General features: G+C 44.7%; 1 protein-coding gene across 3 annotated transcripts in view; it reads left to right on the forward strand.

Annotated features, from left to right (window-relative positions):
• Positions 1 to 20,731, forward strand: part of LOC144073941 (solute carrier family 12 member 2-like) — a 131,147-nt gene that overhangs the window by 19,142 nt on the left and 91,274 nt on the right. For all 3 annotated transcript variants that reach the window (XM_077599897.1, XM_077599899.1, XM_077599898.1), the window contains exons 3-5: positions 4,093 to 4,215; positions 7,019 to 7,094; positions 7,163 to 7,258. In XM_077599897.1, coding sequence (XP_077456023.1) covers positions 4,093 to 4,215; positions 7,019 to 7,094; positions 7,163 to 7,258 — 295 coding nt within the window. The remainder of the gene's footprint in view (positions 1 to 4,092; positions 4,216 to 7,018; positions 7,095 to 7,162; positions 7,259 to 20,731) is intronic.

Below are 20,731 nucleotides of genomic sequence, written 5' to 3' on the forward strand. Positions count from 1 at the left end.
GTGGACAGAAGAAGGTACAAACTTGATTCCAAGACAAGAACACAAAATGAAACACATAAGGATAACCAGGAGAGAAAAAACATTGTACTATTTTGAAGTAGTGTTCATTGAGCCTTATTCAACGCAGATTAATCTCTGGACGAAACTCAAGTTTGCTCATATAAAATTGCTAAACACTGAATAAATTGAATAACTTGGTTAAAAGTCAAAATGAATGACTTCCTGTATTGTTTTTTTATTTTTGTTTTCTTCTATAAAAATAAGAGAGACAATTCTGTTTTCCCACATGGACAGAACATTTAGACAAATACAGACCAGTCTGGGCTCCCTCTCCCCCCACCCTTCAGTGGCTTACGGGTCTCAGAGAGGGCCCTGCTCCTAAGGCACGTCCACTTTTAAGACTATATGCAAATGAATAAATGGGTGTAACTCGGGTCATGTCCTGTTCCAAGGAGATGAGTTGAGAAAAAAAGGTGTGAACTCCCCTTGCTCATCACAATAGCCAGGAACAGAGCAACCTGTCTCCTTTTGGGGGCCCCTGCTTGGGTAACTGAATTAGTTATATAAAAGCGTAAATTCCAAAAGATAGCTAAGAACCTACATATAAATACACATTATTTTAAAGCAATAAAAGAACACGTGATTATAAGAAATATTTCTCTTCAGGTGGGTACTCTGAACTGCTGTTTGGTGCATACGCACAAACAACAGTTAGGTCCCGTCCCCACCTGAAGACGGAGGGATGCTACCCTCAATCAATCAATCAATCAAAGCCTTTATTGTCATTATACAGAGCTGCGTATAGCGAAATTGGTGGTGCTACTCCACAAAGTGCATTTTCCCAGTAAAAACATAAATAAGTCATAAAAATATAAAAAGTCATGTAATTTCTAAAATATTGCACAATCTAAGATATTGCATATTGTTATTGCACACCCGAAGTAATTGCACAGAAGGGATTGTGTGTCGCGCTAATGCAAGTTCAGAGCCTGATGGCTGTGGGAAAAAATGTCCCTAAATCTATTTGTCCATGTTTTGTGAGACCAGTAGCATCTGGCAGAGGGCAGCAGCTGGAACAGGTTGTGACCAGGGTGGTATGGGTCCCTGCTGAGGTAGCGAGGGCTGGCAATGTCATCCAGTGAGGACAGGGAGCAGCCGTTGATCTTCTGGGCGGTGTTGATCACTCTCCGCATGGCTTTTCTGTCTGCTGCCGTGCTTCCAGTGTACCACACTGTAATGCAGTATGCCAGGATGCTCTCCACAGTGGCTCTATAGAAGGTTACCAGAAGCTTAGTGTCCAAGTTGTTCCTCCTGAGTACCCTCAGGAAATGGAGTCATTTCTGGGCCTTCTTCACCACTGTTGTGGTGTTGGTAGACCAGGAGAGCTTGTCCGTGACGTGTACCCCAGGAATTTAAAGGACTGGACCCTGTCTACGCATACTCCATTCATGAGGAGTGGGGCCAGATCTGTGCTGTGTTTGCGAAATTCCAAGATTATTTCTTTAGTTTTCGTGGTGTTTAGTGTGAGATTGTTCACCAAAAACCACGGAGATAGTTTGTTGACCTCATCTCTGTAGGCAGACTCATCCCCCTGAGACGAGTCCGACCACAGTGGTGTCATCGGCAAATTTGATGATGGAGTTAGAGTGGTGGTGTACAGTCGTATGTGTACAATGAGTATAGAAGATGACTCAGTACACAACCTTGAGGGGAGCCAGTACTCAGTGTAATGGAGGAAGAGAGGTGGGGACCAAGTCTAACAGTTTGTGGACAGTTGGTTAAGGAGTTCTTAATCCAGCAGCCGATGGAAGAGGAAGGAAAGTTTGTCAGCCAGAATGTCCGGTATTATAGTGTTGCAGACTGAGCTAAAGTCAATGAAAAGCATTCACACGTAGTTCCCCTGGTGCTCCAGGTGGCTCAGTGATGTGTGTAGAGCTATGGCGATTGCGTCCTCAGTGGACTTGTTTACTCTATAAGCAAACTGGTGAGGGTCAACTGAGGAAGGGATTGTATTGTACTTTGAGCACCTTCCCAGGCACTCCGTCAGGGCCAGCAGCCTTCCTGGTGTTCACAGTCCGCAGTACCTGTCTCACTTCATGTTCCTGAAGCTTCAGTGTACTGCTGCAAGGTGGTGGATGCGTTGAGACTGAATCCAATTTGTCAGTCTCAAAGGGGGCAAAGAAATGGTTCAGTTTCTCCGCTAGTGAGGCATCTATGTTAACAGACACCTTATTATTGTCATTGTTATTGGTAATGTGTCGTATTCCCTGCCACATCTTCTTTGGGTTATTTTCTGTGAAATGCTTCTCAATTGTCCTTGTATATGCTGCCTTGGCCTTTTTAATGCTTCTCTTTAGGTCTGCTCTGGCAGCACTGTATTGTATTTTGTCCCATGACCTGAAGGCGATGTTACGGCATTTAATGAGGGCCTGTGTCTCACTGTTCATCCAGGGTTTTTGGTTAGGAAAAACCCGGATACGTTTATTAACAGTGACAGTGTCCGTACAGTTTTTGATATAGGAAAGTACAGTGTCCGTGTAGTCCTGGAGGTTGTGGTGTTCAAAAAGTTCCCAAAGGGTGCAGGAAAAACAGTCTTGCAGCTGAGAAAGGGCGTTCTCAGGGCATGTTTTTATTATCTTTATTTGTGGCCTTGTTAGCCTCCGGAGTGGGGTTTATGAGGGGTTGAAGGACAGGCAGAGATGGTTGGATCCAGCAAGGTGAGGGAGGGGTGTGTCTCTATAAGGATGTTTGATGTTAGAATAAACATGGTCTCGAGTTTTATCTCCTCTGGTGTGACACTTCACGTACTCTATAAACGTAGGCAGAACAGTCTTTAAACATGCTTTGTTGAAGTCACCGGCGACAATAAGGACTCCATCGAGGTGGTTAAGCTGCTGTTTGTTTACAGTCGCTAGCAGGAGGCTAAGTGCCGTGCTAACATTAGCATCCAGTGGGATGTAAACAGCCATTACAATGACTACCGTTAGCTCCCTGGGTAGATAGAAGGGCACGCAAAGGCCCGACCTCCTCAGGGATATTGTAGGTTTGTTTATAATCTGTTGTGATGGATATATCGCATCTCCTACCGAGAGTAATTAAATCCTGGCGACTGAGGAAAACATTTGAATCGCAGATGTTTGTAGATAACAATAAGACTGAGAAAACAAAACCCCAAACTGGAGAGCAAAGAGCCGCTGAACCCATGCGCACCGCCATCTTGGATCTTACCCTCTCACCGGGGTAAACCCTACCCATGCACCAAGCCAGGGGGCAAGAAGTATACCCACACCCGCTCGGCGCCTTTCACTGTGAGCAACTCCATAGTGGAAAAGTGTCCAACCCCCTCGAGAGGAGTGGTACCAGAACCCAAGCTGTGCATAGAGGTGAGCCCGACTACATCAAGCCGGACTTTCTTGACCTCACGCTTCTGGAAGCGGGGATCGGACCGCCAAGGATCCCTCCTTTGCCTGCCGCCCAGCATTCGAAAAAGACAAAATTCTGATATTTTCACTTGCAAGGAGAACGACTGCTTAGAGAGGTTCCCAACTCCTGTCTGACCGTTCAGATCTTTTTGTTTTATTAAATTTGAGGGCCCTGCTTACAATGCACGTCTCAACTGTAAGACGTCTGAACGTGCATGCGCGTCTATATATCTGTAGTCAAAACAGGCGAAAGTCACGAAGCCTAGTGGAGCGTATGTGGTGGATGCAGGTTCAGCTCCCAGGCCAGATTCTCACCACTGCACTTTGTCTAATCAATGTTTTCAGTTGCAAACAAGTATGATGCTAATAATGATGAGCAAACAAGTTTAATACTAAGTGTATTCTTTGTTGCAAGTAAATGTATAATAATATGAAATAAAATCCTGACACCAAGTATTTATTCATGATTTACAAGGGGGTCAAATACACACACAAAAAATTGAGGGGGTGTGAGTCTGTCAATGACATTTTGACATTCTTTATTCATTCCCTACACACCCAAAAATACAAAATTGATTAAGTCATTAGACATGCATCCACACACAACGTGAACCCACTGATGGTAAATATTTGCAATTGTGAGTGTGACAGAAGTTTCCTTGTTGGTAAGGCTCCCCTGGAGGACAGGATGGCCAACGGTGACGAGCTGTCTGCAGCCGAGGAGGTGGCAGCCCAGGCATCCAAGGAGACAAAGGGAGTGGCCGTCAAGTTCGGATGGATCAAAGGAGTCCTGGTACAAATTTCATGCTGCATTTATGCATGTACTTTCTTTTACATCTTCAATTTGAATTTGAATGTGTAACTCCCGGTTCAAGATAACGTGGCTCAATTGTTAATCTGAATGTCTTGGACCAGGTGTGTCAAATGGGCAGTTTGTTCTACCTGAATGGACGGACCTTCAAGCTCATTCATACTGTACGCACATAATGCATTCAATTTTTTTCAACAAGGGCGCTGCAATACCATATGTTTGTGAGTTGTGTGATCAAATGCCTTTTACCCAATTTACTATTCGCAATCTCATTCGTTCATTCGTCCCCTGCCATCAGAACAGCGCCTTCATGGCAGCCAATGAGTTAATAAGGGAGGTTAAAATACCAACAGAAAGAAACGTGATAATGCCCAAAAATTATCAGGAAATGACTAACGAACAAGAAGCATCCTGGGAAGTCCCTCAAAACCAATAAGAAATAATATAAAATTTACCGGAATTGTTATGAATCTTCTCGGCTCCAGAGCAGAGGGGAAGGAACCCATGAGCAGGAAGCAGGCAACAAGTAGGGAGGTCCTGGTGCGCAAACTTAAGTTTTAATAAAATAAACAGACATAAAACTGGGAAAAAAATAACAGAACCAAACTCAACGGGGAAGCATAAAGACAAGGGACACGCGCACACCGAAAGGGAAACATAACCAGACTCAGAAAATACTCAGACACGGATTCACAGAAACACAGGGTTTGAATACACAGGCAGGGGTTGATGTAAATCACAAACACCTGCTCGCCACGACATCGCCAAAGACGTGACACTGGTTTTGTTTCCATTATACCATACATTAAAGCATCCACACTCCCTTTTGTCTGCCTGAATTCTTGCTTTAAGTCCAACTCTGCTCCGCCCACCGAGCGAATCATAACAAATAGAACTTATCTTATTTACTAACATTTTTATTTAATATGATTTTTTGGCATTACATTTTTCACCCATTTTATTAATTGCCACTACTTCTCAACGGTTTGGGTTTATGTTTCGCTTCGGCACTGGTTTTTCAGAACTAATCCACTCCATCACTATGTCCTACAATTTCTTCCTCCTTTAGCCAAAGGAGTAGCAGTCTTTTTTGAAATGACAGAGAGGCCATGACAAGGAGTCATCACTTTTAATGCTTCCTGCTTGAATATCGAAGCAATGGTAGGTGTCTTATGGCGGTATTGGCTTGCAATGTCACTCTTGGATGGAGAATAGGCCCCACTTCTACATTTCATTAGCACCAGTAATTTTAAATAAAGAAACATGGTGGTTTGACCACAATCAAAAATTACAAAAAAACAAAAACAAACAACCAAATCACATTGAGAGTTGTTGGGAGACAGCCAATCGGAGGCTAGCGGAGTTTACGGCGATTGTCAAGTAGGACCCAATACAGTGGTACCTCGTCACACGACCGCTCGTCATACAATATTCTCGTCTTACGACGGAAATTTCGATCGAATAATTCGCCCGTCATGCGATCAAAATTTTGTGATGCGACCAAGCCAGGTGGCCATGGCACTGTCTTTTTTGCATATCTTTCGTGTATAACAATATTTACGAGCACCGAATGAGTTATTCAGACCAGGAAACGCACAACGCGCATGCGCGGGGAAAAGAGGGCTTTCTGGGTAATGAAGTATACTCGTGCACACAACGCCCATAGGCAATGGCACTCTTTCTCAGAATAAAACTTCACCCACAATCAATACGTGGGTAAGCTCAGCTGCTGCATTTCCTGTTATTTTTATCTAATACGAGGAGTATTATATTACTTCTCGTTCGCTGCTCATAAGAACATCAGGGGCACTGGCTCGCAACTTCCCGCAATAGCATCCATAGTAGCAACTCTATCAATGGCGCCGTTTGAGGGGATGCGAACACAGATGCTACAAGCTAAAAGGGAGCCGCTAGCCAGCGCCCCCGAAGCTCCCATGAGCAGCGGAGCGATCGCTGATAAAAGACTGCTGCTTGTTGGCTGCTCATAAGAACATCAGGGGCACTGGCTCGCAACTCCCCACAATAGCATCCACGGTAGCAACTCTATCATAGGCGCCGTTTGAGGGGATGCGAACACAGATGCTACAAGCTAAAAGGGAGCAACTAGCCAGCGCCCCCGAAGCTCCCATGAGCAGCGGAGCGATCGCTGATAAAAGACTGCTGCTCGTTGGCAAGTGGTCGTGCTTTATCCGATTGTGAGGACATTTGTGTGCATCATTTTCGGAATATTTTGAAGGGAATAGTACAACAGCAAACAGCCCATCGATAGCGAACGTGAGGGTGGAGTGTTTGTTCCGTTTACGAGTGTGTTGTGTGGAAGAAAAAAAACCCGACCCCCCCGCCCCTTTTGTGCCCCTCTCCCCTCGGCGAAATCCGCCCAATTTTAGTTAGATTAAACACATTTTATTTCTATTAAACCACTAGTTATGTGTTACTTTGTTAATAGATGGGGAATTAGAAGAAATAAAACATTTTTTCCAATCCAATATCCTGTTTTTGGTGTTTTTTCAGAGGGCTGGAACTAATTATTTTTTTTCCATACATTTCAATGGGAAACGTCCGCTCGAGTTACGAGAACCTCGTCATACGATCTCAGTCTTGGAATGGATTACGATCGTATGTCGAGGTACCACTGTACTACCATGACACTTTCGAAATAAAGTAATGGATACAGGAAATGTAATTGTGTGTATTTTATCTATTGGAACAGTAGTAACTTATATATCAAAGGATATTTCAGTTGTAAAAGCATTTGTAATTAGTATAGTGTATACTTGTTTTGCAGGTGAGATGCATGCTGAACATCTGGGGCGTCATGCTCTTCATCCGGATGTCCTGGATTGTGGGCCAGGCTGGAATTGGTAGGTCACTTCGGCTCATAGGCATATGAACATAATTGTACAAAATAGTTTTTTTGTGTTTTGAGTAGGACTGACCATTGTCATCATCCTGATGGCGACCGTGGTGACGACCATCACAGGTCTGTCCACCTCTGCCATTGCCACCAACGGCTTCGTACGAGGAGGTAAAAATATCGTTATATCACTCCTTCCTTTTCTAAACACACACGCATGCACGGGCACACACGTTTACCTTATATCGTTAAAGTGTAATGCGGGGAAGGAAAGCGTAAGTATCCAGAATAAAGTGATAATTTTGGAAATTTATAACCACCAAGATAGGGGCTGAGCTATCAACCGATCACCACCTGGTGGTGAGTTGGCTCCGATGTGTGGGCAGATGCCGGTGTGGCCCGAGAGACCCAAACGTTTCGTGAGGGTCAACATAAATCATGAATTAATTTATAGCCTTATTACTTATTAAAAATGCTTACAAAACATATAGAAACATCCCATAATACATCCAACATTTCCCCCCTTTTTATTATATGTTTGTTATTCATTTTATGGCAAATCCAAGAAGAGAGGGATATCTCCGTTGGCTGCTTTAATTTTACCCGCTTAAGCCCTACTCGTTTGGCTGGTCTGAAAAACAAAAAACAAAATCATTTTCGCCCAATTCATTCTCGGAATTACCAGGCTCCTGGAATTCACTGCTCCCCTTAGTACGTTTCATCAGCAGAGGATATAATTCATGCAATTTAGAATTTGTAGGGGCAATCGCAGTGGTTATAAGTCGGCTTATCAAAGATCTTAAGCAGGGAATAACACAACACCCACATAATGTCAAAATCGTAGCAAAAAATGGCTACGGAAAATGCAACAGATTGGGCCAAATCTTTATACTTTCCAAAGGACTTATCCCACCAGTCTGTCCAGGCGGATGATTCTACTCCAGAATGCCTCTTCATATTGCGGTTGAGGGTCTGCAGGCCATGAATGGCGCTGGTGAGGGACCCCCTGGGTGATGTGTTGTTCGGTATGTAAGTGCAACACTCATCTCCAAACATTGCACACACGCCCTCTTGCTCCGCGAGCAGCATATCAACTGCTATGCGATCCTGGAACGCCATCAGACTAGTGGCTGCCAGTTGTTCCTTTATTGCCACAAATCCCTCTTCAGTATAATTTCCAAGTTTTTGGACATTGTAATGCAGGTAATTTATCCGATCAACATTTTTGTTTGGAGTAATAAAAAGAAAAATAGACTCCCAACCTGCTGCGACCTGATTAGCCAGTTTATACTCATCTTGTACGCCCCGGGGGACGCCAATCGCATCTATGTATGTTGGATCTCCCTCTCTCCATGCCGCTCGACGCCGACGGGAGGGAACCACCACCATACTGGATTTCTGTGCAGCCAATTGTATCTCCTCCACTGTATAGGGAAAAACAGACACTGGTAAGAGCAGTGAGACCAAGGCACAAAGTCCTGCTGCGTTTCGGCAGGAGTCGTATAATTTGTTTTGACCACACCACCACCATAGGTCAGAACGTGGTATCAGGGGTGCAGTCTGTTTTAGGATGTGGGCACACCACGTCTCATTTATCGCTCCCAGTTTCAGACCATGCCCTGTAAGAATTAAGCAGGTAAAATGATTAAAAGCAACATGTGTTGAAAAGTTAGGTTTGTCCTTTGCTGCTCTTGTAACCGAGTAGACATTATTCCATTTCTCACATTTTGGGCTTACATCTTCTTTTATCATTATCTCCTTTACACAATCAGGGGTAATTTGCGCGGGTACTACTCTTAAGAGAGGTCGGGGGCCCATACATGTTATGCAGGTTTGATTTATAGTAGTAGCTGCATTTTCCATCAACAATAACCAATTATTTCCCATTTGGGAAATCCCTGTTGCGGCAACAAATTCATCATCTCTGGTCATCTCAGATTTTAATTTTACTATGGCGGATCCGGGTGTTTCCATCTCTGACGATTTTCTTACCGCCTCCATCGACCTGGTCATTGTTGTTGAGACACAAATGTAAAATTTGTAAAAAGGGTCTTCTCCACCTGCCCATGGACTTAGGAAAAACGTCAGACAAGGATATTTTCCACAAGTTAATTTGTCAGTCTGAACACTGATTCGTACTCCCCCCATCATCTGGGTTAATTTTATCATAGGCCTGATGGTTCTTGCGCACGCGTATGTCATCCAAGCTTGCCAATCTTTACCAGTTTCCCCAACAAGGCTTCCCCAATTTCTGTTTTGGACCGTTACGTACCACACATATCCTCTACCATAGGCTGATCCCTTGTATGGCAGCAGGTATGTTGCCAAGTCTAAAAATATTTTTTTCCAAGAAAGGAAAATTTCTGTAGTTGTATTGTATGGGAGGCAAAACATTGTTTGTGTGCTTAATCGTTTGGGGGTGTCATCTCGAATGCATGTTTGGAAATTTGGTTTAGTGGGTAATGTTATGCATGTGCGTGTTATTTCCCATGTCAATGTTGCCTGCTTTACCCTTTCGTAAGAAGGTGTATTCTCAATTGAACCGCCTCCGCCTTTCTCTCCAACCGGAGAAAGCAGCCCTATTATGGAGAGGAATAGAGTCACAATCATTAATCCCATTGCCCCAACGGCAATAATTGTTTTTACCATGACTTTTTGTCTTTGTTTATGGGGTTTTCCTCTTGAAACGTTTCAATTGAGATAACCTTCTTACTGTGTGAAAGGTGGATCAAGTTCCCCTCTCAGCTATCTTGATAGCTGTTGGTATGGTCAGCAACACTTGGTATGGCCCCTCCCACTTTGCGTCACTCCAATGTTTCTTTTTTATACTGCGTATCAGCACCCAGTCTCCAGGAACCACCTTCGCTCCGTCCGTTTCCTGTTGAGAAGAACAATCTCACTCTGGTAACTTAAGTTCGGTGCGTTTCTCTAAAGATTTTCTCATGTAGTCAGCTAAATTTGCCTCGTCACCCAATTCCCATTGTGTAGTGAATAATGGCAATTTGTATTGTCTACCAAACAGGACTTCATATGGGTTTAACCCATTTGAACTTGTGATGTTAATATATAATTTTACCAAATCAATAAATTTTGTCCATGGTCTCTTTGTTTCTTCCATACATTTTCTTAGTCTATTTTTTATAGTTCCATTCATCCTTTTGACAAGGCCCGCCGATTGTGGGTGGTAGGCGCAATGATTTCGTAACGAGATATGGAACCTACTGCCAATTCCATCAATTATTTTGTTAACAAACTACAAATGGTTTCTGGGATTCCATATCGTGGAATGATATCTTTACATAATGCTTTGGCTACCGTTAACGCATCTATATGTTTTGTTGGGAAAATTTCAACGCATTTTGAAAAGGCATCGATAATCACTAAGCAGTATCTTTTCACTTGACTTTTACTTAATTCAATAAAATCCATATGTATCCTTTGAAATGGATATGTAGTTTTTGGGAATTGCCCACGTTTTGGCCGTATCCCCCTTGGGGGTTATGCCGAGCACAAGTCAAACATGCTCTGCAAAAAAAATTTGCATATAGATTAAATCCATACGTTCTGTAGTGCCATTGCACCAAAGCCACCATTCCTCCCGTTGAGACATGCGTTCTGCCATGACTCAAAATGGCCGTCCATCTAAACACATTTTTTGGTAAGATTGGCTGGCCTTCAATGCTCGCATAAACCCCATTTTCCAATTTCGCCCCTTTATCAATCCATAATTTCAATTCTGATTGTGGGCTTTGTAACTGCATCTTTGCTAAAATATCATCTGATAAGATGTTTTTGTCATATACCGAGTCTATCATCCCAATAAAGGGTTTCCTTGCAGCCCCCTTCGCCGCCACATCAGCAAAGGCATTCCCCAAGGAAACCCGATCATTTTTTGAAGTGTGTGCTGCACATTTACAAACAGCAATACGTTTTGGGAGCTGAACCGCAGATATCAGTCGTTGCAACAATTTAGCATGTGTCACCACTTTGCCCGTAGAAGATATCATACCCCTATTTGCCCAATAACTAGCAAAAACGTGGCACGATGAGAATGCATATTGACTATCTGTATAAATTGTAACATCTTCCGCTCATCAGGATGCATGCTTCCGTCAATGCAATTAACTCTGCCACTTGCGCAGAGTAATTGGAAGGCAATGGTTCCGCTTTTAAGACTTTAGTCGCGGTTACAACCGCATACCCCGTCCGAGTTTTTCCCATTTCATCTTTACTAGCGGAACCATCGACAAAAAGGACTTCACCGCTGTCCAGCGGTTGATCTTTTAAATCCTTCCTACACTTCGTAGCCCCTTCGGCTATCGCTTGACAATCATGCTGCCCCCCCCTCCCCAGGAAGTGGCAACAAAGTAGCTGGATTAATTTTAACACACCTCTCGAGCATGAGATGCGGTTGCGACAGCAGAATGGCTGTGCAAGATAAATGTCTCACTGGAGACAAAAATTTCATGTTTGTCTGTAACAATAACGCCACCACTGCATGTGGAACCCTAAGGGTTGAAGAATGAAAAAGCACTATCGTAGCGCTGCTCTCCACCGCCATAGAAGCTGCCACAACCGCCCACACACAATGAGGAAGCGCGCAGGCCACTTTATCTAATCTGGATGAAAAGTATGCAACAGGCCTCATTTTCCCCCAAAATTCCTGAGTCAGCACAGACGTCATAAACTCCCCTTTACAGTCCACCATCTGCACAAAAGGCTTGTTATAATTAGGTAACGCTAAAGTATCACTAGTTACTAGCATCTGCTTTAACGTACAAAATGCCGTCTCAGCCTCTGCTGTCCAATTTAGAGCAGAGGACATTTTTAACCCATCGTCATTCATCATTTTAGCAAGGGGAGATACAATCTCTGCGTAATTTGGAATCCACGCCCTCCAGTAATTAGTGAGACCTAAAAATGACATTATTTGCTTTTTAGTTAGCGGTTTAGGTGCGTCTAAGACCACCATTTTCCTGTCATCTAAAATTTTCTTTCCACCCTTAACTAGATTGTCCCAAATATTTTACCTGTTATTTACAAAGCTGCAATTTGTTTCTGCTTATTTTGTGGCCTTCTGCGGCCAGGTGTCCTATCAAAGCTACAGTGTCTATTTTACAAGCTTCTAAACTAGATGAAGCTACTAGTACATCATCCACATACAGAATAATCTGGCTTCCCCCCTGCGGTTGGAACCTAGCCACACTGCTACTCATAACCTGTGAATATATTGTGGGGCTTTCACAGTATCCTTGTGGCAGTCTCATAAAAGTATATTTTTTCCTTCCAAACGTGAAGGCAAACCAATATTGACTATCCTGATCAAATGGGATGGAGAAAAAAGCGTTGCTTATGTCAATTACTGTAAAAAATGCCGCATCCGGATCCAAATTATTCAGAAGCTTGTGCGGGTCTGGCACACAAGGTGCGCGCTGAATTACTGCAGAGTTTACCGCTTGTAAATCTTGAACCATTCTCCATCCCCCAGAAGGGGCCGCCTTTTTTACTGGAAAAATTGGAGAGTTGCAAGGTGAATCCTCACAATCAATAATAACCCCCGCTTTTAACAAATCCTCAATTACTGGTTTTATTCCTTCCAAAGCATCAGGTTTTAATGGATATTGTCGGACACAGGGCCTGAGTTCAGATTTTGGTCTAATTACTACCGGTATCACCCCCCTTACTAGTCCCACATCAGAAGGTCCTTTGGACCATATCTCTGGAGGGACTGTTGCTAACAGCTCCTCTTCCTCTTCTGATAATAGGTATATCCCCTTTGTTGATCGTGCTAGTCATTGGAGATAAATCCCCACTCGTACGCCCATAGTTTGAAACAGCGCCTTTCTGTATGTCTCCATACCTTCGCTACACTCAAGCCCTGTCTAATACTTTCCAATCAGTTGCCCCGCGGGCCGTTTGTATAAGGTCATGTAGCACCTCCTTTCTCTGATTGTATGGTTTGTATAAGACAATGTATGGAGTTGCCCATTCAAGAAAAAGGTTTCTATATCCTAAAGGCAACTCAACCGGCATGACCTGTGCTAATCTGTTCTCATAGATTTCATGAGGCCCTTCAGACCTCTTGTACCACATCAGCACATGGAGGGAGTCAACATTTTCAATACTCTCCCGCGTCTCAATCAAATCTGCAGCTGTAGATAACAGGGTGCTCCCCACCCCCGTCGGCGCATTATCTGACACCTCTAGCGTATAGTAAAAAAAACGCAGGTTGGCCCCCCTGCAACACATTCAATTGGCCATTTTGAATTTCTTTTCGCCTTTTAACCACCATATTACCACTAGCGGAGGGGATTAAGGCCAAGCCCAATTGTAATAGGCCATCCCTTCCCAGTAAATTGACAGGACACTCATGCACCACCAGCACAGACATTTTACACGACTCCCCCTTTGGGTCCCTTATCCAAACCGGAAATGTCTCCGAAACGGCAACCTGCCCACCTGCTGTTGTCACAAAAACCCTCCGTTTCGTATGCCTAGCCCCTGGAATATCCACTTTAATCGCAGTTTTACAAGCCCCAGTATCACACAAAAACTTTAATCCCATCCCATTCACGAACAGTGTGACCTCAGGTTTAATTGTATCGAGTGCCAATATCTCCGCTAAATTTAGTTCCACTTCCCCATGCTCAAATACATTGCTTATCTCGTTTCGAACAGGCCCCCCGACTAGTCATGCTGATTGGGCTTCACTTCTAGAGGCCCGGTTATTTGGGCAATCGCGTGATATAGGCCTTATTTTCCCACAGATCCAACAGACCCTATCTCTGTTACCTCGATTTCTGTTGAACTTCCCTGCATACTTTTTCCCATTATCTCTGTTAAAAGTTTTACGCTCCCACTCCTTATTTTGGTAAAAAAATTCCTTCCTCGTTAGAGGGTGCCCCCCTTTCTTCTCCCTTTTTTCTTCAAAACCTCCTCAGCATGGACCGCCTGATTAACGTATTGTTCAAGCGTGCCCGTGGGCCTATCCACCCAGTGTTTTTCAATTTATTCCCTAAGTGTATAATTTGAATGAGCATGCAACACATTTTTTAGCTGCTCCTGATAAAGGCTGCCCACCGCGTGATCTTCAGCGATGCCGCTGTTGGCCTTAAAACAAGCCATCATCCTGATTTGATATTCTGCAAAAGGCTCACCATCTTTCTGCTTAGCTCTGCTAATCACGGTATAATTTGCTTTTGTTTTAAACTTCCCCGTGACCCGATCAATCAGTTCATGCACTTTCAAACTCAATTCACGACCGTCATGACACAACAGGCCACCATCAGCTTTTGGATTCCAATCGCCTCTAACAGCATGCCAATCACCTTTTAACGTGAACATCCAAATTTGCTGTGTTTCCACCCCATTTAGGTGATAAGATCATCTAATGTCCTCCATTTGCAAGACAAACTCCCCCACATCAACTTTATGCGACGTGATGCCTTCTACAGCCTTTTTCACGTCGTCCTGCGTCCAAGTCCTATGAACCAGGATAGTATGAGCCTGCTCCTTGTCCACATTAGGGTTGGCAACCTCGATCATGGGATATTGCTCAAGAAAAATATCACTCATTGGCGGCGCCCCAGGCTGGGGAGATAGCATTTCTCCCCACGTTTTGACCATTCCCCCACGGGACCCCCCGACCTGGTCAGCCGGTCGTTCATATTTCCTGGAGGGGGCCTCGGCAATGTCTCTTCCACCTCCTCCTTTTTAACAACACGCTTTTTCCCCACCGGACCAGTCTCATCGTCTTCTTTCTGTGGAATAACACAGCCTGCTCTGTGTTTCCAGTCCCACCGTTATCATCTCCCTTCCGTTCAACTGATTTAACCCCTCCATCACTCCGTTTTTTTGCCATCATAAACCAATAATTGGTATCATTATATCCCTCCTGCTCCATTTTGTTAAGGTTACCCCCATGCTTAGCGCATATTTTATCCTGTAGTATCAATATCTTATGCATATTAAGCTGGCCAGCAAATCCATATTTATTTATCCATAAGTTTAGATGTTTAATTCTAAAAGCGCTCTGATTTTCAACAAATTTCCAATCTTTACACGGCAGACGCATCTTTGGATCGTCGTCAATAGCCGCTTTATTGTTTGAGCCACCCATTTTGGAGTGGATTCGTGTGTAACCTCGTAGTACCTTTTTTTCTCTTTTTTTCTCCTCCTGTGTCTCCTTAGGCCTGGTAAAGGGATTTCTTTCGCCGTGCAAGGACACTCCAGATATTGAACCGCAACGTCTGGATTCCTTATCGGTGTGTTGACCCCGGCTACTCGAAGGACCAAAATGATAGAATAATGATTAAAACCTTTAATTCATTATTAGTAATATTTAATAAAAAACTGTAAGACATCTTTCAACATAACTGATTACAACTTGCAAGGAGAACCACTCGTAACGCCGTCCCGTCCACAAGCCTTCTGACATGCAGTATATTGTTCATTGTATTTAGTAGCGACAAACGGAAAACATTTCATGTAATCTGATTTAAAAGAATTGCATAAGACAGTAGAATAACACCCTAGAAGGTTAAAAAACAACTGTGTTGTCGATAAACAACTGTGTAAGAATTGCAGAAGTAAGCATACAAGTTGACCCGAGCCAAAACAACGGTGTAAGGAATTGCAGAATAAGCATAATATTTTTATTATAAGGTAAACAAAGCAGCTGTATTTTTAAACAATAATGCGATTATCGCCATCTGCCAGAGTCCAGTCCAAACACGGTACGAGTTTCTTGCCGATCAGCAAGAACGCATAGTCCTGAAAACAATGAAGTAGCCTCAAGCGTAGCTGTGGGGGAGAGTGTCCTCGTGGTCCCAACATAAATCATGAATTAATTTATAGCCTTATTACTTATTAAAAATGCTTACAAAACATATAGAAACATCCCATAATAAATCCAACAAACAGTTTGTGCGTCTATTTATATGTGAAAAACATGATGCTGCACAGAGAAGATAACAGAAACAGGGTGTGGGCTGATACGCCCAAACAACTGCAGAGTTGATGTCTCAACATTGGATTGGATTGGATTGGATAACTTTATTCATCCCGTATTCGGGAAATTTCATTGTGACAGTAGCAAGAAAAGGCATAGTTATAAGTTAGACAGTACAGTCAAAGGCAGCAGAACAACAAAGCAAAACCACAAAGTACAAAGCAAATCAAAGTCAATGGGATCATTAAGAATCACCAAATCAAATCATTAAGACGGAAAAGCAGCAAAAACACAAAACGAGCATGAGTGGACGGAGCTACCGCCGCCGGCTGCCACTTGAACGGCGCCATCTTGGTTTCGGTAGCAAAAACGGATAGACTCAAAAAGACGTTGTAAAGTTGGACAAAAACTGGAACCACACACAGGAAGTCTTCCACAAGATGGGTAACTTCGGCAGACTGTGACCGAGGTAGAGAATATGCAGTCACTCTTCCAAGCTTATCTGCACAGTTCCTCAGTAGTCTGGAGCTGAAGAAAAATGACTCGACATTTTTAATTATTCACACCAAACTGATGCAATACTAACAAGCAATTGCAAATAGTGAGTCAGCATATCTTACAGTTTCTATAGGCTCTGGAGGTTTTGGGGTTGTCTTGGTTGAGACGCCTCTGCAACATCGCGTGGACATCGGGGACAGTGCCTCAGGATTGGCGGACTGGGGGTTCCCCTTTTTAAAAAGGGGGACCGGAGGGTGTGTTCCAATTATAGGGGAATCACACTCCACAAACATAGATGCCCTGTACAAAAGGGGCCAGAGCCGCCTCTACCTACTGAGGAGTCTACGGTCCTTTGGAGTGTGCAGGACACTGCTGAGGACTTTCTACGACACTGTGGTGGCATCTACAGTGTTTTATGCAGTGCTCTGTTGGGGATGCGGGAGCACGGAGAGGGACAGGAACAGGCTGAATAAGCTGGTCAGGAGGGCCAGCTCTGTTCTGGGCTGTCCTCTGGACTCTGTGGAGGAAGTGGGAGAGCGGAGAATGCTGACCAGGATGATGTCCATCATGGACAGCACCTCCCACCCCCTGCATGAGTCTGTGGAGTCCCTCCGAAGCTCCTTTAGCAATAGACTGCGGCACCCTCATTGCAGGAAGGAGCGCTTCCGCAGATCCTTCCTCCCATCAGCTGTCAGGCTCTTTAACAAAAAAATGGCTGAGTGTTAAGACCTACCGTATGCATGCATGTACATTTATGTGTATGTATGTATATATGTGCTAAGCAACACGCTTATTTATTTATATATTTATTCATGTATTTATTTATTAACTTACTTACTACCTGTCTATTTATGTCTAAAATGCCTTTCCTATTCCTGCATCCTCACCCTCTTGCTACTGTGACAACGTAATTTCCCGAATACGGGATGAATAAAGTTATCCAATCCAATCCTCAGCCTCCCAGGGAAGGTCTAATCTGGTGTGCTGGAGAGGAGGGTCCACAGGAAGGTCGAATCTCAGATTGAGGAGGAGCAGTGTGGTTTTTGTCCTGGCCATGGAACATTGGATCAACTCTACACTCCCAGCAGGGTTCTCGGGGGGCAAGGGAGTTCGCCCAACCAGTCTACATCTGGTTTATGGACCTGGAGAAGGCGATCAACCGTGTCCCCCGGAGAGTCTTGTGGGGTGTACTCCGGGAGTATGGGGTTCCGAAACCCTTGATACGCCGGGTCCGGTCCCCTTATGACCGGTGTCAGAGTCTTGTGCACTTAGCCGGCAGTCGATCCGTCGATCTACGTTCCCACCCTCATCTATGGTTATGAGCAGTGGGTCGTGACCGAAAGCACGAGATCCCGGATACAAGCGGCTGAAATGAGTTTCCTCCACCGGATGTCCGGACTCTTCCTTAGAGATAAATTGAGAAGTTCAGTCATCCAGGAGGTGCTCGGATTAGAGCCGGTGCTCCTCCGGAGCAAGAGGAGCCAGATAAATTGGCTCAGGCATCTGATCAGGATGCCCGCTGGACACCTTCCTCGGGAGGTGTTCCGGGCACATCCCACTGGGAGGAAGCCATGGGGCCGACCTGGGACACGCTGGGGAGACTGTCTCCCGGCTAGCCCAGGAATGCCTTGGGGTTATCTCGGAAGAGCTGGATGTAGTGCTTGGGAGAGGAAGTATGGGCTTCCTTGCTGAAGCTTCTGCCCCAGCGACCCAACTTCGGATAAAACGGAAGAAGATGAGATGAGATAACCACTAAGATAAATGATATCAACCGAAAATTTTCATGTAACATTCACCTTCTGAATGCAAGGTATGAAGTTGGCAGCTAGACTTCCTCATGGATGTTGAGCGATAGAGAGAATAATTCATTCATCTGTACCGCTTATCCTCACAAGGGTCGCACAGGGTGCTGGAGCCTACCCCAGTTGACTTCAGGCACCAGGCGAGGGAAATCCTTAATTGTTGGCCAGTCAATCACAGGCCACAAGGAGTCGGACAACCATTCATGCTCACGGGGCAATTTAGAGTGTTCAACCAGCCTAGCCTGCATGTTTTGGGGATGTGGGAGGAAACCGGAGTAACCGGAAAAAATCCACACAAACCCAGGGGAAAATGCAAACTTCACACAGTGAGGATCAACCTGGGAGCAAACCCTCGACCCCACGCGCTAACCACTTGCCGCCTAGAGAGAATAAGCGGGACAAATGAATAAATATGAAAGTACCTGTTGAGGCTGTTTGGATGAGCAGCATTCTCCATCTGATCCACACTCCTGAGGGACAAGAGATCTCTGAGGCCAATGCACTGTCCTTAATCAGCAATCCATCATTTTATCATTTATTTAACTTATTCATTTGTCATTTTTATAGATTATATTTGAATCATCAATTTGGATTGGATTGGATTGGATAACTTTATTCATCCCGTATTCGTGAAATTTTGTTGTCACAGTGGCAAGAGGGTGAGGATGCAGGAATAGGAAAGGCATTTTAGAAATAAATAGATAGGTAAAAGTAAGTTAATAAATAAATACATGAATAAATATATAAATAAATAAGCGTGTTGCTTAGCACATATATACATACATACACATAAATATACATGCATGCATACGGTAGGTCTCAACACAGCCATTTTTTGTTAAAGAGCCTGACAGCTGATGGGAGGATGGATCTGCGGAAGCGCTCCTTCCTGCAATGAGGGTGCCGCAGTCTATTGCTAAAGGAGCTTCGGAGGGACTCCACAGACTCATGCAGGGGGTGGGAGGTGCTGTCCATGATGGACATCATCCTGGTCAGCATTCTCCGCTCTCCCACTTCCTCCACAGAGTCCAGAGGACAGCCCAGAACAGAGCTGGCCCTCCTGACCAGCTTATTCAGCCTGTTCCTGTCCCTCTCCGTGCTCCCGCATCCCCAAAAGAGCACTGCATAAAACACTGTAGATGCCACCACAGTGTCGTAGAAAGTCCTCAGCAGTGTCCTGCACACTCCAAAGGACCATAGACTCCTCAGTAGGTAGAGGCGGCTCTGGCCCCTTTTGTACAGGGCATCTATGTTTGTGGACCAGTCTAGTTTGTTGTTGAGGTGAACACCCAGGTACTTAAAATTCTCCACGATTTCAATGTCTGTACCCTGGATGTTCACCTGAGTGGTCTGCTGAGGATTCCTCCGAAAATCGATGACCATTTCCTTTGTCTTACTGGTATTGATATAGAGGTGGTTTTGCCTACACCAGTCAACAAAGACTGTGATGACTCCCCTGTACTCCAGGTCGTTCCCGTCCGTCACTCGTCCAATAATAGCGGTGTCGTCAGCGAACTTCTGCAGGTGGCAGGTGTCTGTATTATGTTGGAAATCCGATGTGTAGAGGGAGAAGAGGAGTGGGGAGAGCACTGTGCCTTGTGGGGCCCTTGTGCTGCAAGCTACCACATCAGACATACAGTCCTGGAGTCTCACATATTGTGGTCTGTCAGTGAGGAATTTGATGATCCATGCGGCTAGGTGGTTCCTTACTCCAGCCTCTTCCAATTTCCCTCTCAGTAGGACCGGCCTAATGGTGTTGAACGCACTGGAGAGGTCAAAAAACATCATTTTCAGCGTGCTTCCCGTGTTCTCCAGGTGTGAAAGAGACCTGTGCATCAGGTAGGTGGTAGCATCTTCCACACCAATGCCTGGACGATAGGCGAACTGCAGAGGGTCCAGCTCTGCATTCATAAGGGGGCTGAGGTGATTGAGGATGATTCTCTCCAATGTCTTGATCAGGTGAGAGGTTAATGCTACCGGCCTGAAGTGGTTTGGCTCCCTGGGGTACGCAGTCTTAGGAACTGGGACCACACAGGAAGTTTTCCACAAGGTGGGGACCTTCTGCAGACTGAGGCTGAGGTTGAAAATATGCAGAATCACTATACCAAGCTGATCCGCACACTCTCTGTAGTCTGGACCTGAGGCCGTCTGGACCGGTAGCCTTCCTTGCCTCGATCTTCTTTAGCTGTTTTATCACCTGATCGACAGTAATGCAGAGACCGGTGGAAGAGGGGGAGGAAGAGGAGGAGGAGGAGAACAAGGGGGAGCGTTGCTTCTGGTCTGGGGGGTCAGGGGAGTGGGGGCAGGACTGAATCTGTTAAAGAACTGATTCAGTTCATTGGCCCACTCCCTGCCGCCGGACTCCGGGTCTCTCTCGCTGTTGCCTCCATGGCC

Source organism: Stigmatopora argus, chromosome 5 (assembly GCF_051989625.1).
Source record: "Stigmatopora argus isolate UIUO_Sarg chromosome 5, RoL_Sarg_1.0, whole genome shotgun sequence".
NCBI classification, from domain to species: Eukaryota; Metazoa; Chordata; class Actinopteri; order Syngnathiformes; family Syngnathidae; genus Stigmatopora; species Stigmatopora argus.